We start from the raw sequence: 25,210 nt of genomic DNA on the forward strand, positions 1-25,210 counted from the left end.
GACTGATCACTCAATCCAAATCATAGCTGCATTCAACATATCACACACGGTGAGTTGGTTGAATATGAATGACTTCTAATTGATTTTTCATGGTGGTTAAAACTCTGGAAAATTGTTATTGTTGTAACACTGGTGTTTATTAAAGAACTAGTGTCCCGGTGCATGGATTTGTGCACATTGAAAGGAAACGAATTAGAAGAAATATTTTAATATCGCTCTTCGCCCTTTCTCTATAATAGAAGAGTCAGAGATGAAAGGAAATTAGCAAAATGTATATGAAAATAATGTATACATTGATAAATAAATAAACAATAACAACATGATACAACAACAATAACCCCGGGAAATTGACCGGCCGGGAGGGACCGCGGGAGGGCTCCAGAGCATGTCCGGCCAGTCTCGCCCAGTCCCCATCGGCCTGACCCCAGCAGCAAGCTAACCTACTGGCCGGAGCATCTGCCCCCTGGTGGTCAGTGCACATCATAGCGACTGGTCGACCAGTTGACGGTCTGCCCCCTGGTGGCCAGTGCATGTCATAGCGACTGGTCAAATGGAGACGCTTAGCATATTAGGCTTTTATATATATAGATATAGATTGTAGGAATAGCTGCAAATGTTCACAATAAGACACCTTTACGGATGGAGATTCTTCCATCAACGACCCCGGATAGTAGACGCCATCGCGATGTCTTTGACGTTTCATATGGGGAATGGCTGGCATGTGGACACAGTATGCTCACCTCTGAGGCAGCCCCAGGAGCGTGGGGCGGGGCGGGGCTCTCGTGGGAGACTATTGAATAGGGGCCATTCCAGAGGCAGGAGAGAGAGGAATGATTGAAGAACAAATGCGTTGCGACATGTTGCGAATGAGGAGCTCCGTGACCTGGACCAGGACTGACAGGGCCGTCCCGGCAACTCACAACGGAATCCGAAAGCCCCTCCCCACCCCCCCGTGGGCATCGGTCATCCATCACGGTGCCCAGAATTGGAAAGCGATACGGATGATTGATTACGTTTGTCCCTGGGCCCCGACAACGGGTTTCTATGCCAATGCACGGGACGACGGCTACGTCAGTGGAATGATGGATCCCCAGGGCCGTGGTTCATTATGGGGAGTCCCCCCCCCCCATGTCCTGATCCCGCAGGAGAGGTTGAAGGGGAGGTCTCATGCTGGCGCTCACCTCATTTAGGGTCGGGCCGTCGGAGGGCACAGGCGTGGATGACAAGCGACCCCGGCTGAGCCATCGCTCTTGGGGGTCATGCTGTGTGTCCGGGGCGAGACAGCGGCCTTTATTTTTGAGGATTGAGGTCATGATTGCCCCTGGAAAAGCCGCCAGACTCGCTGTCAGCTCTTTGTTGGTGATGGATGATCAGAGAAGACGGGCCGAATCGCTGTCTGGCTCCTCGTCACGGAAACGGGTTGAAATCTAAGGGAAAAGGAAGGTGAGATGTTTAAACGGCTCTTGTGCACGTACATCGCCGGGGTCAAGTCCAAGAGGTCGCCATCGGAGGATCCTGAAAGAGCCATTTGAGCTCTGTCGGTGTGTCTCAGTGGTTGACCATCGACCTGTGAACCAGGAGGTCACGGTTTGATGGTTCGATTCCCGGTCGAGGGCACAGGCCCGGGTTGTGGGCTCGATCCCCAGTAGGGGGCGTGCAGGAGGCAGCCCATCAGTGATCCTCTCTCATCATGGATGTTTCTCTCTCTCTCCTTCTCCCTTCCTCTCTGAAATCAATAAAAAAAAAGAAAACCAAGATCAAATTACCTTTAAAAATTTTTTTAATTAAAAAAAAAAAGTTGAAAATGTCCAAGGCAGAAACACAATACGCTACTCATTCTGCTAATTGGATTTTGGCTAATGTCTATTATAAAAGGGTAATATGCAAATTGGCCGTCACTCCAACACACAAGATGGCGGCCCCCACGTGGTCAAAGATCCTGCCCCCATGTGGACACAAGATGGCCAGCAGAGGAGGGCAGTTGGGAGGGACCAGGCCTTCAAGGGAGGGCAGTTGTGGGCAATCAGGCCAGCAGGGGAGGGCAGTTGGGAGGGACCAGGCCGGCAGGGGAGGGCAGTTGGGGGGGACCCAGGCATACAGAGAAGTTCAGTTGGGGGTGACCAGGCCTGCAGGAGAGGGCAGTTGGGGGGGACCCAGGCATGCAGAGGAGGGAAGTTGGGGGGGACCCAGGCCTGCAGGGGAGGGCAGTTGAGGGGGACCCAGGCCTGCAGGGGAGGGCAGTTGGGGGGGACCAGGCCTGCAAAGGAGAGCAGTTGGGGGGGGACCCAGGCCTGCAGGGGAGAGCAGTTAGGGGGGACCAGGCCTGCAGGGGAGGGCAGTTAGGGGCAAACAGGCTGGCAGGGGAGCAGTTAGGCATCCATCAGGCTGGCAGGGGAGTGGGTAGGGGGTGATCAGGCTGGCAGAGGAGGGAAGTTGGGGAAACCAGGCCTGCAGGGAAAGGCAGTTCGGAGGGACCCAAGCCTGCAGGGGAGAGCAGTTGGGAGGGGGGACCAGGCCTGCAGGGGAGGGCAGTTGGGGGTGACCAGGCTGGCAGGCAGAAGCGGTTAGGGGCAATCAGGAAGGCAGGCAGGCGAGCAGTTGGGAGCCAGCAGTCCTGGATTGTGCTACACGGGCAGTCGGACATCCCTCAAGGGGTCGCAGATTGGAGAGGGTGCAGGCTGGGCTGAGGGACACCCCCCCCCATGCACGAATTTCGTGCACCGGGCCTCTAGTGTATATTGTAAAAGGGTAATATGCAAATTGACATTAACGGCAGAATGACCGAGAACAACCCATTGCTATGATGTGCCCTGACCACCAGGGGGCAGACGCTCAAAGCAGGAGCTGCCCTCTGGTGGTGGTCAGTGCACCTCCCCAGGGGGTGCGCCGCTCAGCCAGAAGCCGGCTCGTAGTCGGACACGAAGGATGTCCCACTAGTGGGGAGCGGGCCTAAGCCGTTAGTCGGACAACCCCCGAGGGCTCCCAGGCTGCCAGAGGGATGTCTGACTGCCAGCTTAGGCCCGATCCCCCTGGGAGCAGACCTAAGCCGGCAGGTGGACATCCCCCGAGGGGTCCTAGACTGTGAGAGAGCGTAGGATGGGCTGAGGGACACCCCCCCCCCCCGAGTGCACGCGTGCACCGGGCCTCTAGTCTCTCTATATATAAAAGCTTAAGCTACTGTTACAACCACATGACCGGACAACCGGCTGGTAGCTATGACTCACACTGACCACCAGGGGCAGACGCTCAACACAGGAGCTGCCCCCTGGTGGTCAGGGCATTGTCTCAGACAACCTCCCATGGCCAGCCAACCTCCCGCGGTCCCTCCCCCTGGTTGGCCAGCCCCAATCAGCCCCGATCGCTGGCCAGGCCGAGGGACCCCAGCTGTGCATGAATTCGTGCTCCAGACCTCTAGTATTCCTAGAAATGGGATCGCTGGGTCCAATGGCCAGTCCCTTTTGAATTTCTTTTTTTAAAAATATATTTTGTTGATTTTTTACAGAGAGGAAGGGAGAGGGAGAGAGAGTTAGAAACATCGATGAGAGAGAAACATCCATCAGCTGCCTCCTGCACACACCCCACTGGGGATGTGCCCTCAACCAAGGTACATGCCCTTGACCGGAATCGAACCCGGGACCCTTCAGTCCGCAGGCCGATGCTCCATCCACTGAGCCAACCCGGTTAGGGTCCCTTTTTAATTTCTTGAGGAAACTCCATACTGTTTTCCATAGTGGCTGCCCCCGTCTGCACCCCCCACTCCAGTGCCCGAGGGTCCCCTTCTCCCCACATCCTCACCGTGACTTCTGATCATTTCAATGTCCACGCTCCCCGAATGCTACCTCAAAGGGAAAAGGGGACTCAGATCTGGATTGGGGTGATGGTCACTACCCCCCCTCCCCGGTCTTTCAAGCTCCCCACCCCTCCGCAGCTTCTGTTCCCTTTGATGCCACCAGACGGGCAATTCTGCACCCCGTGTCCTGCGAGTCGAGGCCGGCACGCCCTGAATTAGTCAGTGTCCCCTTCCTCCCCGCACTGCGGGAGTCGGTATCTTTGTCTTACTCTCCCGGCCTGTTGTGTCAGCGCGTGGGAGATGTCATTTGTCAGCGCATCGGGATTTTAGCATCAGGGATCCGACCGCGGTTTAAACTTGCATGAGGGGCCCCAGCTGGTGTGGCTCAGTGGGTAGAGCATCGACCAATGGACTGACGGGTCCTGGGTTCGATTCCCGGTCAAGGGCACATGCCCGGGTTGTGGGCTCGATCCCCAGTGCGGGGTGTGCAGGAGGCAGCCGGCCCATGATTCTCTCTCCTCATGGATGTTTCTCTCTCTCGCTCCCCCTTCCTCTCGGAAATCAATAAAAAAATCACTATATATAAACAGCCAGCGACCAGAACACCATAACGACCAGACGACCAGTCGCTATGATGCCCACGGTGACCAGCAAACCCGCCTGATGAGGGGGTGGGGCAGCCAGCCAATCCCCAATGGACCTTGCCCCCTGCCGGCTCCACCCCTGAGTCCCCCCCACCCCAATAGGGGGTGGGGCCGACTGGCCAATCTCCTGCAGCCTCTCCCCCTGGCCGACCCCACCCCTGATGGGCCCCCACCACCTCAATTGGCCTGCAGCCTTCTCCCCGCCCAGCCCCACCTTAGATCAGCCCCCACACCCAATCAGGGGCAGGGCCAGCCAGCCAACCTCCTGTAGTCCCTCCCCCCAGCCGGCCCCACCTCCGATGGGCCCCCACCACCCCGATTGGCCTGCAGCCCCTCCCCCCAGCCAACTCCACCCTCGATCAGCCCCCCACTTCAATCAGGGGTGGGGCTGGCCGGCCAACTTCCACGGCCCCTCCCCACAGCCAGCCTCACCCCCCATCGGCCCCCCCCACCCCCAAATTCGTGCACTGGGCCTCTAGTCTCTTTATAAAAAACCAAATAAGTAAATAAAGTTGCCCGAGGGGAGCGGCCCCGGGTGGGAGGTCTCTGCGGATGGACGGTCAGGCCTGTCCTGCACACAGCAGGTGGAAAACCGTGGCTGCAGTAGAGCGGACGCCACGCTCCAGCCCGCCAGCCCTGGCTCATGTTCGCAAGCGACTAGCAGAGGCAAGGGGACTGCCAGAGACTGCAGAGAGGAAATTGGCCTGCTCCCCGCCCCCCCCCCTCTCCCAGGGGGCTCTCTGAATACATTTTCTGTTTCTGCTCCTGGGAGGTGAACAAAAGGCCATCCTGGCGGAGCGGGAGGGAGCGGGCCAGGCCTGCAGGCGGGTCGGCCCGCCTTGCCGTGGTTGGTTGGAGACGTGTCCCAGGGGACGGCCCGGAGGCTCCGGCACCTGGCAACTCAGCCTGGTGCCGGTGACATGCAGCCGGTGGCTGTGATCTTTCGAAGGACGAATCAATTATCTCCATGTCTTGCTAGGACTCTGCCTGGCGGAAATCCCATCTCTTGGGGGACCGCAAGGACCAGTGTGGTGGTAACTCCAAGAAGGGGGGGTAACTCCAGAAATGCAAATGTTGTCCAGGCGGGGCTCGGTGGTTGAGCGTCGACCTGTGAACCAGGAGGTCGGGGTTCGATTCCCGGTCCGGGTTGCGGGCTCGATCCCCAGGAGGGGGCGTGCAGGAGGCAGCCGGTCCATGATTCTCTCTCGTCACGGATGTTTCTGTCTCTCCCTCTCTCTCTCTCTCCTTTCCTCTCTCTGAAATCAGTAAGAACATATATATACATACTAGAGGCCCGTTGCACGATATTCATGCAAGAATAGGCCTTCCTTCCCCTGGATTCACTCCCAGCTGCCGGGAGCCTGCAGGTCCTCCCTCCGCCGCCCCCCTCCCCCTCATAGCAAACACCCCGCCCCTCCCGACCTCTCCGTGCCTGCATATGCAAATGTACCCGCCATCTTTGTTGGGTGAATTTGCATACTCGCTCTGATCGGCTGAGCGTAGCGGAGGTACGGACAATTTACATGTTTGTCAATTATTAGGTAAGATTTTAAAAAATAATAATAATTATGAAGCCTGATGTTCATCCCAGGTGCACTCCCACCGGAGGTGGACGAGGGCTCCCTTCTCTCCGCGTCCTCGCCAGCACGTGTCACTGGTTGACGTGCGGATGGCGGCCATTCTGACAGGTGTTGTGGTTTTAATCTGCATCTCTCTGAGGATCAGTGACTTGGAGCATCCTATATCAGGGGTCCTCAAACTACGGCCCGCGGGCCACATGCGGCCCGCCGAGGACATGGATCCGGCCCGCCGGGGGCCGCTGCCTGTCCTGCTTAGCAGCCGACGCGTCCCGGGCCCGCAGTGCGCATAGGAATTTGTTCATGGTTTTTTTTTGAAACTATAGTCCGGCCCTCCCACGGTCTGAGGGACAGTGAACTGGCCCCCTGTTTAAAAAGTTTGAGGATCCCTGTATAATAAAAGGCTAATATGCAAATTGCCCCCTCGACCAGGAGTTCGACCGGGAATTTAACCGGGAGTTTGACCCGGGGGCAGGGCGGGCCGGCCAACTGCCCCAGGCCCCTCTCCCCAGCCAGAACCGCCCCGATCGGCCTCCCCACACCGACTGGGGGCAGGGCAGGCTGGCCAACTGCCCGAGGCCCCTCTCCCCAGCCGTCCTAGCCCAATTGGCCCCGATCCGGGTGGGCCGGCTGGACCTCTACCCGTGCACGAATTTGTACACTGGGCCTCTGGTGTTTTCATATGCCTCTTGGCCTTCTGGGTGTCCGCTGTGGAGAAGTGTCTATTCAACTCCTTTGCCCGTTTTTTAATTGGATTGTTTGTCTTCCTTTTGTCAAGTTGTATGAGTTCCCTATCTATTTTGGAGATTAACCCCTTATCGGTTTGATTCCTGTTCAGGGCACATGCCCAGGTTGTGGGTTTTTGTTTTTTGATTTAATTTATTTTTTATCGATTTCAGAGAGGAAGGGAGAGGGGAGAGAGAGAGATAGAAACATCAGTGATGAGGGAGAATCATGGATTGGCTGTCTCCTGTTCACCCCACACTGGGGACCGAGCCTGCAACCCAGGCACGTGCCCTTGACCGGAATCGAACCCGGGACCCCCCCTCCCCATTCTGCAGGCCAATGCTCTACCCACTGAGCAACCAGCTAGGTTGTGGGTTCGATCCCCAGTGTGGGGCATGCTGGAGGCAGCCAGTCCATGATGCTCTCTCATCATCGATGTTTCCATGTCTCTCTCTCTCTCCCTCTCCCTTCCTCTCAGAAATCAATACAAATATACACGGAGTGGCCAGATGATGATGATCTCTGAACACATAATCATCTGGCCACTCAGTGTCTATCCTATAGAATAAAAGGCTAATATGCAAATTGTCCCCTTGACCAGGAGTTCGACCAGCAGGCAGGCCGGCCAACCGCCCATGTCCCCTCCCCCTGGCCAGGCTGGCCGGACCCCACCCATGCACGAATTCATGCACCGGGCCTCCAATATACACACACACATATATATCCTATCTAATAAGAGTAATATGCAGACTGACAATCACTCCAACACACAAGATGGCTGCCCCCATGTGGTCAAAGATCCTGTCCCCATGTGGACACAAGATGGCCACCACAAGATGGCCAGCAGGGGAGGGCAGTTGGGAGGAACCAGGCCTGCAAGGGAGGGCATTTGGGGGCGATCAAGCCTGCTGGGGAGGGCAGTTAGGGGTGACCCGGCCAGCAGAAGAGGGAAGTTGGGGGTGACTGGGTCTGCAGGGAGAGCAGTTGGGGGGGGGGCCAGGCCTGCAGGGGAGAGCAGTTGGGGGGTACCAGGCCTTCAGGGGAGGGCAGTTGGGGGGAACCAGGCCTGCAGGAAAGAGCAGTTGGGGGTGACCAGGCCTGCAGGGGAGGGCAGTTAGGGGAAAACAGGCTGGCAGGGGAGCGGTTAGGCATCAATCAGGCTGGCAGGGGAGCAGTTAGGCATCAATCAGGCTGGCAGGGAAGTGGTTAGGGGGTGATCAGGCTGGCAGGCAGAAGCGGTTAGGGGCAATCAGGAAGGCAGGCAGGCGAGCAGTTGGGAGCCAGCAGTCCTGGATTGTGAGAGGGATGTCCGACTGCCCGTTTAGGCCCGATCCCACAGGGATTGGTGTTAGGGTTGGGATTGGGGTTAGAGTTAGTGTTGGGGTTTGAGTTAGCGTTAGGGTTGGGGTTAGGGTTAATGTTGGGGTTAGGGTTAGTGTTGGGGTTGGTGTTAGCATTTGGACTGGGGTTTGGGGTTAGAGTTGGCGTTGGGGTTAGGGTTCGGGTTAGTTTACATTCAATATTATTTTGTTTCAGCTCCAGACGTACAGCATCGTGCGTCCTTGAAACGCCCGGGAGGCCCTCGGTAAGTGTCTGAGTGTCTAACCACGATGCTGTGCGTTCACATTCTTAGAAGACATGTCATGGACCACCTGGGTCATGCCTCCTCTGTGGGTGGAGTTTGATGGGAAAAGCAGAAGTCCACACACACACACCCTGAACGTACCTCCCTTCCCGGGACTTCCCTGAGCCCCGCGCTCTCCACGTCGCCTCCCCCAGAAATTCCCGCCCCATCCCCCGGGTCGTCCAAAGAGAAACCAAACTCAGCGTCATCTCATAGTCCATTTTATCCAATCACGGTGCTCGGTTTCCACGTGTACTTCCTGGCCTCCAGGGACGTGTAGACAAGACACCATGAACACGGGTAAACGTGCCTGAAATACCCAATATTCAGAGGTAGGTTAAACCCGAACCTTCTCCAAACACACATTCCAGCCCAAAGCCGAGGACGAAGTCCCCCCCCACCCTCCCCGCCAGCTCTGTGCCCGAATAATCATCCCTCACTCCCACCAGACGCCACCCTTTACGAGGTGTCTCTCCCATGCGCATGGAGGAACGTATGGTTTCCGTTCCTCTGTAGGGTGCCTCCATGCAGATATCTCGCCCCCTGTCATATCGGGAGATGGCGTGTGTCACCCTCTCTGGGAATGAGAGGGTATCTTTCACCGTTGAACCCTCATTGCGTTCTATTACAATCCCGTTATTTACAAACTAGTGGCCCGGTGCATGAAATTCATGCACGGGGGGCGGAGTGGGGGTGTCCCTCAGCCTGGCCTACACCCTCTCCAATCTGGGTCCCCTCGGGGGATGTCCGACTGCCGGTTTAGGCCTGAACATCCCTTTCACAATCTGGGACCGCTGGCTCCTAACCACTCACCTGCCTGCCTGCCTGCTTGCCCCAACTTCCCTCCCTGCCATCCTGCTCGTCTCCAACTGCCCCCCAGCCAACCTGATCACCCCCATCTGCCTCCCCTCCTGGCCTGATCGCCCCTAACCGCCTCTGCGTCGGCCCTGCCACCATGGCTTTGTCCGGAAGGATGTCCGGGAGGTCTCCCGGCAGGTCTCCTGGTCTAATTAGCATATTACCTTTTTATTAGTATAGATGCATTTATGGGTGTTTGGATACCAAAGGCTCTCTCTTAGAGTTCATGACATGCCCAGAACCTAGTCCTTGGCATTTAACAGCTATCCTTTGAAAATAACATAAAAGTTTCATGGTGTGAATGTATAGGAGTGCATTTTAACGTCTTAGGATATTCTGCCCCGTAAAATTGGGTAAGAAATGCACCCTCATAACAGAAAAAAAGACGGTTAACTTAAAAAAAAAGAAGAAAGAAAACATTATCACCAGGTTGGCATGGCCATTGGGAGGTACTACTTTGTATTGGTCAAGAGGTCAAGATGGTGGCCTTAGAGCAGTGGTCGGCAAACTCATTCGTCAATAGAGCCAAATATCAATAGGACAACGATGGGAATTTCTTTGGAGAGCCAAATTTTTTTAAACTTAAACTTCTTCTAACGCCACTTCTTCAAAATAGACTCGCCCAGGCCGTGGTATTTTGTGGAAGAGCCACCCTCAAGGGGCCAAAGAGCCGCAGGTGGCTCGCGAGCCGCGGTTTGCCGTCCCACTGCTTTAGAGCAATGAATACCTACCGCATGAGACTAGTATTGGAAGGATTAAATGAGTTTCTGTGTGAAAATGGTCATAACTGTGCCTTGAATATTGTAAAAAAAAAAAAAGTTTTGGCCGTCCATTTTAGTTTTTAATTTTATTATTGATATTTTTAAATACATATTTTTATTGACTTCAGAGAAGGGGGAGGGAGAGAGAGAGAGAAACATCCATGATGAGAGAGAATCATGCATCAGCTGCCTCCTGTTCACCCCCTAATGGGGATCGAGCCCACAACTGGGCATGTGCCCACGACCGGGAATCGAACCAGCAACCTTTGGTCGGGGCAGACAATGTCCAGCCAACGGAGCCACAGTGGCCGGGGCTTTGATTTTAAATATATACATAAAATTCAGATATTCTGTCAACTCCTTACATTTTTCTTTTACGTTTTCATATTGTAGCGTTATTCATGATGTGAATCGTTTATTTTTTCTATTTAATTGTATTCTAAAATTATTTGTTGGATCCTTTGCACGTCTTTATTCCAACGTGTGAAGCATCTGACTGTGCCGTTAGCTCTTTCCGCCGCCTTCTGCTTTTTCTCCCGCTCCTGTTGTTGTGGGGTTTCTGACTGTGACCCCGTGGCCCCTGGGACTTGATGGGAGATAAATCTTTGTGACCTGGCTTTTTATATATATATATATAAGTCAGCTCCTTTGCAGAAAATTGGGGTTTATCTGAGCCAGGTTTCCGGAGGTCTGAGCAACCTAAAACCGGATTAGGTAAAACCGCTGAGCGTGAGGATTTTAAAGTGCCCAGCTGGTATGAATTGGGGTCAGAAGCCTGTATGAATCTTCCTGGATGCCCACGGCAGGGCACGGGGTCAGCCTCAAAAGCAGCCGCTCTTGGTTGTCCGCTGTTTCGGATTCTGCTGCTGTTGTGACCGATGGTCCCGAGAGCCGGTGGCGTTTGGGGGGATTTTGCTCCATCCCCCTCTCTCGAGGACCTGAGGCAATTTTCTCTGTGACCTGCGCAGGGCCCCGTCCGGATCTCCTCCTCTGGATCCATTCCTCTCCTTCGTTTTATTTCACGTCTCGGAATTTATCTTCCATTGTCTCAAAGTCCACGTATGGGTTGGAAGGGATGTTTTAAAAGATTGCGTCTTGCATTCCTGCATGCCTGAGAACAGAGGAGTTAGACCATGTACAGTCTGTCGCATGGCTGGGGGCAGAACCGCTGATAATTGAGTCGGAATCTATTTAAGCTAGAGGCCTGGTGTGTGAAATTCGTGCACAGGTGGGGTCCCTAGGCCTGGCCGCCAATCGGGGCCGATCGGGGTCGATCCGGGCCTTCCCTCATTTTGTGCCGCCCCCTGGTGGTCAGTGCATAGCATAGCGAGCGACAGAACTCCCAGTCTCCGGTCAAACTCCAGCAGGGACACTTTGCATATTAGCCCTTTCTATATATAGACTAGAGGCCTGATGCATGAAATTTGTGCGCTCGGGGGGTGGAGGGGGCGTTACTCAGCCCGGCCTGAGCCCTCTTGCAGTCCAGAAGCCCTCGGACGGTGAGATTACTGTGTTGAGCGTCTGTCCCCTGGTGGTCAGTATGCATGATAGCGGCCGGTCGTTTGGCCATCGGGCTAAATGTGAGAGGGTGAAGGCCAGGCTGAGGGACCCCATTGGTGCACGATCGAGGCTGGGGAGGGAGTCGGGAGGTTGGCCAGCCAGGGAGGGACCGTGGGAGGGCTCCAGGGCGTGTCCGGCCCGTCTCCCTCAGTCCTAATCGGCTGGACCCCAGCAGCAACCTAACCTACCAGTTGGAGCATCTGCCCCCTGGTGGTCAGTGCACATCATAGCGAATGGTTGACCGGTCGACTGTCTGCCCCCTGGTGGTCAGTGCACATCATAGCGAATGGTTGACCGGTCGACTGTCTGCCCCCTGGTGGTCAGTGCACATCATAGCGAATGGTTGACCGGTCGACTGTCTGCCCCCTGGTGGTCAGTGCACATCATAGCGAATGGTTGACCGGTCGACTGTCTGCCCCCTGGTGGTCAGTGCACATCATAGCGAATGGTTGACCGGTCGACTGTCTGCCCCCTGGTGGTCAGTGCACATCATAGCGAGCGGTTGAGCGTCCTTAGCATATCATTAGCATATTACGCTTTGATTGGTTGAATAGCTGACCACGTGACCAGACACTTAGCATATTAGGCTTGTGTTATATAGGATTGATTTCAGAGACGAAGGGAGAGGGAGAGAGAGAGATAGAAACATCCAGGATGAGAGAGAATCATGGATCGGTTGCCTCCTGCACGCCCCCTACTGGGGATCAAGTGTGCAACCCGGGCATGTGCCCCGACCGGGAATCGAACCCTGACCTCCTGGTTCATAGACTGACGCTCAACCGCTGAGCCACACCGGCTGGGCAATTTTTTTTAAATACTTTGACGTGCGTGCAGCTCACCTAGGGGGTCTTGTTTCAGTGCAATTAGGACGCAGTGGGTGTGGAGTGGGCCCTGAGATTCCGTGTTCTAGAATGTTCCCAACAACGCGGAGGCAGGCGGACCAGGAACCCCAGGTTGCATAGCCACGGGGTTCGCAGAGGAGGATACCATAGCCGCGAAGGAGACTTTCCGATACGGAAGCGCTCAGACGTGATGGGATGGAGGCCGTTCCTCACCTCCGCCTGTGAGCAGGACAAGCCGAATCCATACAAGGAAATGGGCAGGCCAGCCAGCTAGTGTGGCTCAGTGGTGAGCGTCGACCTATGAACCAGGAGGTCACAGTTCGATTCCCAGTCAGGGCACATGCCTGGGTTGTGGGCTCAACCTCCAGTAGGGGGCATGCAGGAGACAGCTGATCCATGGTTCTCTCATCATGGATGTTTCTCTCTCTCTCTCGCTCTCGCTCTCTCTCTCTCGCTCGCTCTCCCTCTCCCTTCCTCTCTCTGAAATCCATAAAAATATACTTTTGTAAAAAGCATATTTTAAAAAAGTATATTTTTTATGGATTGGAATCAATAAGAGTTATTATTAGTATTACTAGAGGCCCGGTGCACAAATTCGTGCCCAGGTGGGGTCCCTTGGCCTGGCCGGTGATCACGCCCTACCGGTTTGCTGGTGATGAACTCCCTTCGCCTTTTCCTGCCTGGGAAGCTCTTCATCAGACCTGGAATTCCAAACGAGAGGCTTTGCCGGGAGCCGGAATCTGACCGTTAACGTGAAACACCACAATTCCGTTGTTTTCCCGCGCTAAAGGCCACGGCTCTTTAGACACCGAGTGGCTGGCAGGCCGTGGCCGTGAAGGGACCAGCACAGGATTCTGGAAAGAGCTGTAACGAAGACGCCGGCCGAGTCCCGACCTCGTGGATGCAAAGAGCAGTGATGGGAAATGGCAAGATGAATGTCGGGCGAGGTGCCTCCGGGCGGGCGGCCGGCCAGCCGGCTGAGTCAGCGGAGTCCTGTCAGCCCACAGCGCTGGCGGCTAAAGAAGTGATAATGGGTGATGCCAGGCCTAATGGAGCTTGAAATACAGATGCGGGGGGCGGGGGGGGGGGATGCGGGAGAAGGGGCGCATCTCGCTCAGTCCCCGGATTCCATCCCTGTCCGCAGAGGGAATTAGGGCAGCTGAGCAAACGCTGTGAGCAGGTGCCAGCCAGTCTAGGAACATACGGTTTTCTTCTTTTGCCACAGAATCGCCATTTCTCTTTCTTTAAAAAAAAATCTAGCCCTAACCGGTGTGGCTCAGTGGATAGAGCAGGGGTGGGCAAACTTTTTGACTCAAGGGCCACCATGGGTTCTTAAACTGGACCGGAGGGCCGGAACAAAAGCATGGATGGAGTGTTTGTGTGAACGAATATAAATTCAAAGTAAAGGAGCGGAGGGGAGAGCAAGAGAACCCTCCGCTCTTTTCGGCTCCGCGGGCCGGATAGAACAGCCGAACGGGCTGGATCCAGCCCGCGAGCCGTAGTTTGCTCACGGCTGGGATAGAGCATTGGCCTGTGGACTGAAGGGTCCCAGGTTCGATTCCGGTTGAGGGCATGTACCTTGGTTGCAGGCACATCCCCAGTAGGAGGTGTGCAGGAGGCATCCGATCAATGATTCTCTCTCATCGATGTTTCTCTCTATCCCTCTCCCTTTCTCTCTGTAAAAATCAATAAAATATATTTTTTTTAAATCTATATATATAAAAGCCTAAGTTACCGTTATGACCGAACCACCAGTGGCTATGACACGCACTGACCACCAGGGGCAGACTCTCAATGCAGGAGCTGCCCCCTGGTGGTCAGTGCACACCCACAGCCAACCTCCTGTGGTCCCGCCTCCCCCAAACCTGCAGCCGGCCAACCTCCCTCAGTCCCTCCCCCAGGCCGGTTGGCTCCCTGATAGGCCTCGATCTCTGGCCAGGCCAAGGGACCCCACCTGGGCACGAATTTGTGCACCGGGCCTCTAGTAATACTAATAATAACTTTTATTGATTCCAGAGAGGAAGGGAGAGAGAGAGAGAGAGAGAGAGAGAAAGAGAGAGAGAGAGAAACATCCATGATGAGAGGGAATCATGGATCGGCTGCCTCCGGCATGCCCCCTACTGGGGATCGAGCCCACAACACGGGCATGCGCCCTGACCAGGAATTGAACCGTGACCTCCTGGTTCATAGGTTGATGCTCAACCACGGAGCCACGCCGGCTGGGACATTTCTCTTTCTTAATGAAATATCATTACAACTTTCTCTGGGGAAGTCACGGCGCCTGCACGGTGTGCCGTTGTGGGGAGACCGTGAATGTAAGTGCATTCCTACTCCTCGTCAAGCAGTGAGGGATGACAAAAGCTAGACCGGTGGGACGTCCCCCCAACTCCCTCCCCGCCCCCGCCCAGGGCAATTAATCCTGCTTTTAGAGTAAGTGGCGATAGAATCGGGCCCCTTATTCATGCGGGATATATATCAAGTTCTCCTCGAGGATGCCTGAAGCCACGGAGTACCCAACCCTACCTATACTGTGTTCCCGGCCCGGCCAGTGTGGCTCAGTGGTTGAGCATCGACCTAGGAACCAGGAGGTCATGGTTCGATTCCTGGTCAGGGCACATGCCCGGGTTGTGGGCTCGATCCCCAGTGTGGGGTGTGCAGGAGGCAGACGGTCCATGATTCTCTCTCCTCATTGACTAGAGGCCTGGTGCACCACATTCGTGCACTGCGGGGGCGGGTGGTCCCTCAGCCCGGCCTGCACCCTCTAACAGTCTGGGAACTCTGAGAGGTCCTTAGTGCTGCTGTGGAGGTGGCCGATCATTGAGTGAGTGGGTGTTCCTTCTTGGGTGTGGTCACGCCCACAAGGATAGACCACACCCATGAAGGAACTGCCACACCCTCAATGATTGGCCACGCTCACAATGATAGGCCACGCCCACTGTGCCTGTCCTTTGTGGGTGTGGTCTATCCTTTGTGGGCATGGCCAATGCTTGTGGGCGTGGTCTATCCTTGTGGGTGTGGACAATCATTGAGGGTGTGGCTGTTCCTTGTGGGCATGGTCTATCTTTTGTGGGTGTGGCCAGTCATAGAGGTATGGCTGTTCATTGTGGGCGTGGCCTATCCTTGTAGGTATGGCCAATCATAGAGATGTGGCTGTCTTTTGTGGGTGTGGCCTATCCTTGTGGGCATGGCCAATCATAGAGATGTGGCTGTCCTTTGTGGGCATGGCATATCCTTGTGGGCGTGGCCAATCATTGATAGTGTGACTCTCCTTTGTGGGTGTGGCCTATCCTTGTGGGCATGGCCAATCATAGAGATGTGGCTGTTCATTGTGGGTGTGGCCTATCCTTGTGGGCATGGTCAATCAGTGGCAGTGTGACTCTCCTTTGTGGGCGTGGCCTATCCTTGTGGGCATGGCCGATCCTTGAGAGCATGGCTGTTCCTTGTGGGCATAGTCTATCCTTTGTGGGTGTGGCCAATCATAGAGATGTGGCTGTTCCATTGTGGGCGTGGCCTATCCTTGTAGGCATGGCCAATCATAGAGATGTGGCTGTCCTTTGTGGGCATGGCATATCCTTGTGGGCGTGGCCAATCATTGATAGTGTGACTCTCCTTTGTGGGTGTGGCCTATCCTTGTGGGCATGGCCAATCATAGAGATGTGGCTGTTCATTGTGGGTGTGGCCTATCCTTGTGGGCATGGTCAATCAGTGGCAGTGTGACTCTCCTTTGTGGGCGTGGCCTATCCTTGTGGGCATGGCCGATCCTTGAGAGCATGGCTGTTCCTTGTGGGAGTGGTCTATCCTTGTGGGCGTGGCCTATCCTTGTGGGCGTGGTGTATCCTTTGTGGTTGTGGCCAATCATAGAAGTATGGCTGTTGTGGGTGTGGCCTATCCTTGTGGGCATGACCTATCCTTGTGGGCGTGGTGTATCCTTTGTGGTTGTGGCCAATCATAGAAGTATGGCTATTGTGGGTGTGGCCTATCCTTGTGGGCATGGCCAATCCTTGAGAGCGTGGCTGTTCCTGTGGGCGTGGCATGAGGGCTCAGTGCCTGGATGGCACAGCCAGTGGGGTTTGCAGAAGACACAGCTTTGCCAGGTCACACGGACCTGAGCCAGGCGTTGAAGTCTGCTCGGTGCCGTGTGTAATCCACGCTGTGGAGCAGCGACTTCACATGATTGCGGAGTGGAGGTACAGCAGCGTCCCCGGGAAGCAGTCTTGTTCATTTCGAGAGCACGGCCCCGTGTGTGCAACCTCCGACAAAAGGGCTTCCGTGACATCAGAGAGGGCTTAGCGAAGACACGGCGAGGAGATTAAAGGGATCAATGACATGCAGAAGGATGAAAGGGACCGGAGGTGATTAGCTCAGATTAAACAGCGACTAAACCAGAGAGACTTTTAGCTCAAGACAACTCGAGCAACTCAAGTTAACTTCCTCTTTTCCAGCGGCAGGGAAAACGACCGTGAAAACACGCATTATCAGGAAAGGGTAATAGCCATTTCTGGAATGTGGCAATGCATGCAAAATACAGGCCTGGCTAGGCAAGGCTCCATGGTTGAGTGTCGACCTACGAACCAGGAGGTCACGGTTCGATTCCAGGTCAGGGCACATGCCCTGGTTGTGGGCTCGATCCCTAGTGTGGGGCGTGCAGGAGGCAGCCGATCTGTGATTTCTCTCTCATCATGGAAGTTTCTATCTCTCCCTCTCCCTTCCTCTCTGAAATAAAATATGCACTGAGTGGCCAGATGATGATGATCCCTGAACGCATCATCATCTGGCCACTCCGTGTCTATCCTATAGAATAAAAGGCTCATATGCACATGGTCCCCTCGACCAGGAGTTCGACCAGCAGGCAGGCCGGCCAACCGCCCGTGTCCCCTCCCCCTGGCCAGGCTGGCCGGACCCCACCCATGCACGAATTCATGCACCAGGCCTCTAATATATATATATATACACACTGAGTGGCCAGATTATTATGCATTCAGAGATCCTCATCATCTGGCCACTCAGTGTATATCTATTTTTAAAAATTGCAAAAATTGCCCTAACCGGTTTGGCTCAGTGGATAGAGCGTCGGCCTGCAGACTCAAGGGTCCCAGGTTCAATTCCGGTCAAGGGCATGTACCTTGGTTGCGGGCACATCCCCAGTTGGGGGTGTGCAGGAGGCAGCAGATTGATGTTTCTCTCTCATTGATGTTTCTAACTCTATCCCTCTTCCTTCTTCTCTGTTAAAAAAATCAATAAAATATAAAAAAAATTGCAATAATATTTTGATAAGGAAGAAAGAAGATTTGAGACAACTGAGGTCCATGTTAGGCACACCTGTTATAATGCCCACCTAGCGCAGGAGATGAGGGCTGAGGCTAGTAGCAGAGAAGGCAGGGCAGGAAAAATGCCCACCTGAGGGCACGTGGGGACAGACCAGGGAACAGGCTGCGGTGGCTCTGACCTTGACCTCGGGCACGACCTCTGGCTCCATGGAAAACGGTGGTGTTGAGAGGAGTTAGCAGGGGACAGGGGTCCAGGGGGAACAAAAAGGCAGTGGAACGTAGGCAGGGGCAGGCAGGGCAGTGTGATCAGCCTAGTCATGGGAACCAACCATGCTGATTTTATTAGTTTTTATTTTTCTAAATATACTAGAGGCTCGGTGCATAACATTCGTGCACTGGGGCGTGGGGGAGGAGTCCCTCAGCCTGGCGTACGGGCCTAAGCCAGCAGGCAGACGTCCCCCGAGGGGTCCTTAGCGCTGCCACGGAGGTGGGAGAGGTGGTGAGCCCGGCTTCTGGCTGAGCGGCCACTCCCCCTGTGGGACCGCACTGACCCCCGGGAGGGCAGCTCCTGCAATGAACGTCTGCCCCCTGGTGGTCAGTGCGCATCATAGCGACCGGTCGTTCCTGAATTTGTTTGATTTGCATATTAGCCTTTTATTATATACGATATTTATTGACTTCAGAAAGGAAGGGAGGGAGAGGGGGAGAGAGAGATAGAAACATCCATTAGGAGAGAGAATCATGGATCGGCTGCCTCCTGCACGCCCCCTCCTGGGGATCGAGTCCACAGCCCGGGCATGTGCCCTGAGTGGGAATCGAACCTGAGACCCTTCCGTCCGCAGGCCGATGCTCTATCCACTGAGCCACACCAGCCAGGACTATAAGCGGGTGTTTTTAGACCCAGCGTGAAAGGTGTGTGACACTAGGGAGGGTCTACAGCAGGGGTCCTCAAACCACATGCGGCCCGCCGAGGACATGGATCCGGCCCGCCGGGTGCCGCTGCCTGTCCTGCTTAGCAGCCGACGCGTCCCGGGCCCGCAGTGCGCCTATGAATTTGTTCATAGTTTTATTTTTATTATTATTATTTTTTTAAATATATTTTATTGATATTTCACAGAAAGGAAGGGAGAGGGATAGAAAGCTAGAAACATCGATGAGAGAGAAACATCGATCAGCTGCCTCCTGCACACCTCCCACTGAGGATGTGCCCGCAACCAAGGTACATGCCCTTGACCGGAATCGAACCCGGGACCTTTCAGTCCGCAGGCCGACGCTCTATCCACTGAGCCAAACCAGTTTCGGCTATAGTTTTATTTTTAAACGATAGTCCGGCCCTCCAGCGGTCTGAGGGACAGGGAACTGGCCCCCTGTTTAAAAAGCTTGAGGACCCCTGGCAAGGTGAGCTGACACATAGGAACAGGGAAAGTTCAGGTCCCTTGATGGGCAAGAACAATTGAGGAAATTACTCAGGTGTGGATACAGAGCCGGCTTGTAGCACATATATACCCCTAGACTGACTAGCGTCACGGGCAACCCATTATCGGGCCGCCTCCCCACGCAGGGAGTCTGAATCTGCATGCAATGAATTTTCCACGCGTTTGCTTAGATCTTTGGTCCGTGATTTCATTCTCAGTTTCGTGAGACACCACGTCCGGGAGTAAAACCGCGACTCACCATCCCAGCGATCAGCTTCAGTTATAGTGTGTGATCCTGGCGCCATCCAACCACCGACAGCCACAGGAATTGAAGCCACAATACAGGTGTTCACTGGCTGCCTCCATCTACAGGGGCCACTGTGTCCACATCCTTCCTCCTGACCCCGGGGATCGAACCCGCAACCCGGCCATGTGCCCTTGACCGGGAATCGAACCTGGGACTCTTCTCCCCTCCCTGTGAAAACTGCACCATTGTCGGGGTTCTTGTTCCAGCATTCAGAAGGGTTCAGCAATCTGGAGAAATGCTGTGTGTAACTTAAGTAAGAGTCCAGAGACGAAAGATGATTTTGAAAGGCATATCGGGGGAGGCAGAGGAGCCTGGCTGAAGAAACCAAGTTCCCCTTGTCTCAGGACCCCTTGCTTTTTATTAGCACAATTTGTCCTAAGGCAAGGTGGAGATAATACGCTTCAAGGGGTAGGGTTTACAGAGTCATTGTCAGATTGGGGAATGGCCGACGGCCGTTCAGGTGTTTGGCCAGCAGGAGGCAATAACATGTAGATTGAGATGCCCTGAGCTGTCTGGCAGCAAACAATCAATTTAATGCATCCTTTTCAGGTTTGGGGACATGCCTTTAGCCATCCCAGCAGGCGATAACATATGTGACTCGGCCCCTGTTGAGTCCCCAAGTCCCATCAACCTTTGGATGAAACCCTTGCAATCATGACGTGCTGGAATTGGCTTCCGGCACACCACGTCACCCGGGATCCAGGGGCGGTGGGCCAGTGCTTGCCAAGTCCCATCGGAGACGGAAGATAAAACAAAACGTAAGCCCCCTTTGCCGTAGTGACAGGCGCACAAAATGGGGATGGCGAGGCATTTGAATATCCAAGAGAAATTCCCTCCGGGGCGTTGTCTTGAGGATCAGAGGGAAGAGGAATTAAGAGCCTTTGCTGGAAGACAGAATGGTAGATGAAGAACAGGGGAGACGAGATGGGAAGGGTGTCTGAATATTTAAAATTGCAATCGAGGTGGGGAAGTGTGTGTCGGATATTTAAAAAGGGGAATTGGAAGGTGAGATGTAGAAATTATCCTGTAGTTGAGATTTGTAAAAATAAAATAAAATAACATCCACGCCCTAATTGGTGTGGCTCGGTGGATAGAGTGTCGGCCTGCGGACTGAAGGGTCCCGGGTTGGATGCCGGTCAAGGGCATGTACCTTGGTGGCGGGCACATCCCCAGGTGGGGGCGTGCAGGAAGCAGCTGATTGATGTTTCTCTCTCATCGATGTTTCTAACTCTCTATCCCTCTCCCTTCCTCTCTTGCAAGAGGGCACAGGCCAGGCTGAGGGACCCCACCGGTGCACGATCGGACGGGGGAGGGACTCCAGAGCGTGTCTGGCCCATCTTGCTCAGTCCCAATCGGCCGGACCCCAGCAGCAAGCTAACCTACCCGTCGGAGCGTCTGCCCCCTGGTGGTCAGTGCACGTCATAGCGACTGGTCGACCAGTCGATTGTCTGCCCCCTGGTGGTCAGTGCACGTCATAGCAAGTGGTTGAGCAGCCTTAGCATATCATTAGCATAGTACGCTTCGATTGGTCGTTCGGTTGTTCTGCCTTTCGGTCTATTTGCATATTAGCCTTTCATCATACCCCCCCTTCCTTCTCCATCTCCACGGCCTTGGTCACGTTTCCCCCCCTCATGCTTGGTCCTCCTCTGGCACCTTCTCTCTGAGCGCTGACAATTTTGATGCATCGCCTACCTTGCAAACACTTCCATTTTCCTCGAGCCTGCAAGGCATCTTCCTTCTGCTTCTCACTTATTTATTTCTCGCTGGCACACCTAGCCTTCCGGTCCCCCGTCACTGAGGCTCAGACACGTTTCAGTCCCACTGTTCACATCTTTCCTGTCTGGTCCTTAAAACGACGCCCCCCCCCCAACCCTCCTGGGCGCCCCTGGCCACCCCATGCTAATCTGTCTACCCAGGGCTTTCAATGCAGAGGGTTCTCCACGTCCGTTTCTAACCCCAAATAAGACGGAAGGGGGTGTTTGGTCCTGTTCGGCCCGACCTCCACGGGCCGATGTTCGGTGCCAAGGGCCCCCTAGGGAGCCACCCACTCCCCACGTGGGTGGTGGAAAGGGGGGAAGTCGGGCGCAGCCCTGAGGACCTGGATGTGGAAGTTGGAGACAGGCTGCGGTGTTGAATTTGGGATCGCAGGTCTCATGTCCTGGCCTTTACTCCTTCTAGGCAGTGACGATAAAAATAGCTCAGCTGGCCCCGGCCAGTGTGGCTCAGTGGATAGGGCGTCGGCCTGCAGACTGAAGGGTCCCAGGTTCGAGTCCGGTCGAGGGCTGTACCATGTTGGGGGCACATCCCCAGTAGGAGGTGTGCAGGGGGCAGCCGATCCATGATTCTCTCTCATCGTGGCTGTTTCTCTCTCTCGCCCTCTCCCTTCCTCTCTCTGAAATCAATAAAAATTTATTTAAAAACGAAGAAAAAGAAATATGGCAGTGCTACCCCTGGCCGGTGTGGCTCAGTGGTTGAGTGTCTTCCCGCACACGAGAAGGTCACAGGTTCAATTCCCAGTCAGGACACATCCCTGGAATGTGGGCTCAACCCCCAGGAGGGGGCGAGCAGGAGGCAACTATTTGATATCTCTCTCTCTCTCTCTCTCTCTCTCTCTCTCTGTATTCCTCTCTCTCTCAAATCAATAAAAAGATATTTAAGAAAAATGGTAGCACTGCAACCAACACAAGGTAGTTTATAAAATGACGAGAGGCCCAGTGCACAGATTCATGCACCGGTGGTCCCTCGGCCTGGCCTGCAGGGATCGGGCTGAAACTGGCTCTCCGACATCTCCTGAGGGGTCCCGGATTGCAAGAGGGTGCAGGCCAGGATGAGGGACCTGTAGTCCTATATTTTAAAAGACTAATATGCAAATTGTCCCCTCGGGAGTTCGACCAGGAGACCGGGAGTTGAGGAGTTCGATCACTCGCTATGATGTGTGCTGACCACCAGGGGGCGGCGCGGAACAAAGCGGGTGACCAGCAGCGGTGGGGGTGGGGTGCTGAGGGAGCGAGGGAAGGAGGAGGTGCGGAGGCCGGAGGGCGGGGAACCTGATCGGCCCTGATCACTGGCCAGGCCTGGGGACCCTATCTGTGCACGAATTTCGTGCACCGGGCCTCTAGTCCTATAAAATAAAAGAGTAATATGCAAATTGACCATCACTCCAACACACAAGATGGCTGCCCCCATGTGGACACAAGATGGCCAGCAGGGGAGGGCCGTTGGGAGGGAACAGGCTGGCCTGAGACCCTATCCATGCACGAGTTTTGTGCACCGGGCCTCTAGTGTTATATAAGAGGGACAGCGTTCAGTCATGTTTCATGACCTAGATCAATGGCTGTGTCACCCAAGGTGAAACGTGGGTTCACAGGTTATCAATTTTGGGGCATTCTTCTATTCATTCACCCTGGCACCCTATCGGTGAAATCAACGAATAAAGAAGGAAAATCGGCCCTAGCCAGTTTGGCTCAGTGGATAGAGCGCTAGCCTGGGTTTGATTTTGGTCAAGGACACATGCCTGGGTTGCCGGTTCAATCCCCAGTGGGAGGCATGCAAGAGGCATCCGATCGATGATTCTCTCCCATCGTTGATGTTTCTCTCTCTCTCTCTCCCTCTCGCTTCCTCTCTGAAATCAATAAAAACATCTACACTAATAAAAGAGCAAGATGCAAATTGACCATACCTTCGTGACACCCACCAGCCAATCAGGAGTGAGTATGCAAATTAACCCAACAAAGATGGCGGGTTAATTTGCATATGCAGGTGCCGAGAGGCTGGGGGTGGGGCAGGATGCTTGCGTTGTTGCCACGGTAACATTTAACACAATGGGGCTATTTGTACCGCTTCCATGAGCGAGTTGCTTAGAGAATTAAGTCAGACGGCGTGGTCAGGCTGTGTAGGCAAGCACCTGGCAGATAGTCCACTGTTCAGTACATTACAGTTATTATTACAGAGACTGCTGGCTCCCCAAAAAAGCCTGAAAACGTTGGGACCGTGGCGGATTGAGAAGGAAATCGCTACGGAATGCTGATGAGCGATGCAGAAAGGGCAGCAAATCCCAGTGTGTGGGACACAGAGAGCTGCCTCTTTTGCAAACAGAGCAGATTTGGGGGGAAAAAATAATTTTTTTTTTCATTCTAAAGGACCGAAGAAAGCCTGGTAAGGCGTGAGGAATCCCATCTGGAACGGGACTTGAACACCTCTGGGGAGAAACGATCGACCAATCGATCGCCTGGACTGGTGATCGGTCAGCTGGACTGATTAATGAGACCGGTGTTCACGGGCCGTCCACACGAAGCCATTGAGGCCGCCCCATTGTTCATGATCTTGGGAGACGTAGGGAGACTTTAGGAACTGTGAAATCACCCAATTTGGAATATCCTATATAATAAAAGGCTAATATGCAAATCGACCGGACAGCGGAACGAGCAGTCGCTATGACGTGCACTGACCACCAGGGGGCAGACACTCAATGCAGGAGCTGCCCCCGGGTGGTCAGTGAGCCAGAAGCCAGGCTCACCAAATTTGGAATATTTGAAATAACCATTCCAATGGTAAAAGCAATTACACATTTACTTTCAACAATAAAAACTTTTTTAAAAATATTTTTATTGATTTCAGAGCGGACTGGAGAGGGAGAGAGACATAAAAACATCCATGATGAGAGAGAATCATGGATGGCTGCCTTCTGCACTGCCCTCTACTGGGGATCGAGCCCACAACCCAGGCATGTGCCGTTGACTGGAATGGAACCTGGGACCCCTCAGTCCGCAGGCTGACGCTCTATCCACTGAGCAACACCAGCTAGGGCTACAGGTTTACTTTTAACAATAAAGATTGTTTTAGCCCTGACCAGTTTGGCTCGGTGGATAGAACGTCAGCCTGTGGACTGAAGGGTTCCGGGTTCGATTCCCATCAAGGGCACATGCCCGGGTTGTGGGCTCGATCCCCAGCGGGGGACGTGCAGGAGGCAGCCGATAAATGATTCTCTCTCATTATTAATGTTTCTACCTCTCTCTCCCTCTCTCTTCCTCTCTGAAATCAATAAAAATATTTTTTTTTAAAAAAAGAAGAAGATGTGGTTCATATACACAATGGAATTCTACTCAAGCATAAAAAAAGACAAAATACTGCCATTTGCAGCAACACAGATGGGCCTTGAGAACATCATGCTAAGTGAAATGAGTCAGGGAGGAAAATCTAAGAACCGATTTCACTCATCCTATCTAATAAAGACTAATATGCTAATGAACCATCACCCCGTCACAAAGATGGCTGCACCCACAGCTGAGGTCAAGTTCCCATCAGGAGCCTTCACGGGCAATCAGCAGGGACCTGAGGCTACGCCCTCCCCCACCCTTGTGGGGCTTGACAGGGGACCTCAGGCCGCGCCCCCCACCTGGCAGGGCTTGACAGGGGACCTCAGGCCACGCCTCCCGCCTTGGCACCAGGATGGGGGACCTCAGGCCATGCCCCCCACCTGGCAGGGCTTGACAGGGACCTCAGGCCTCGCCCCCTGTCTGGCACCAGGCTGAGGGACCTCAGGCCGTGACCTCCACCCCAGCGCCAGGCCAGGGGACCTGAGGCCACACCCCCCACCATTCGGGGCTTGACGGGACCTCAGGGTGTGCTCCCGTCCTGGTGCTGGGCTAGGGGACCTCAGGCCACACCCCCCACCCCAGCACCAGGCCAGGGGACCTGAGGCTGTGCCCCCAGCCTGGCAGGGCTTGACAGGGGACCCCAGGCTGTGCTCCCCACCCAGCAGGGTTGGACAGGGGACCTCAAGGTGCACCCCCAGTGCTGGGTTGGGGGATCTCAGGCCATGCCCCCCACTCAGCGGGGC

At 54.5% G+C, this 25,210-nt stretch overlaps 1 protein-coding gene across 2 annotated transcripts in view; it reads left to right on the forward strand.

The window, feature by feature from the left end:
• STS (steroid sulfatase) overlaps nt 1-25,210 on the forward strand; it is a 248,920-nt gene that overhangs the window by 210,520 nt on the left and 13,190 nt on the right. For both annotated transcript variants that reach the window (XM_080653591.1, XM_080653592.1), the window contains exon 10: nt 8,274-8,322. In XM_080653591.1, the coding sequence (XP_080509717.1) occupies nt 8,274-8,322 (49 nt within the window). The remainder of the gene's footprint in view (nt 1-8,273; nt 8,323-25,210) is intronic.

The sequence above is a fragment of the Plecotus auritus genome (genome assembly GCF_963455305.1).
Source record: "Plecotus auritus genome assembly, chromosome: X".
Classification (NCBI taxonomy): domain Eukaryota; kingdom Metazoa; phylum Chordata; class Mammalia; order Chiroptera; family Vespertilionidae; genus Plecotus; species Plecotus auritus.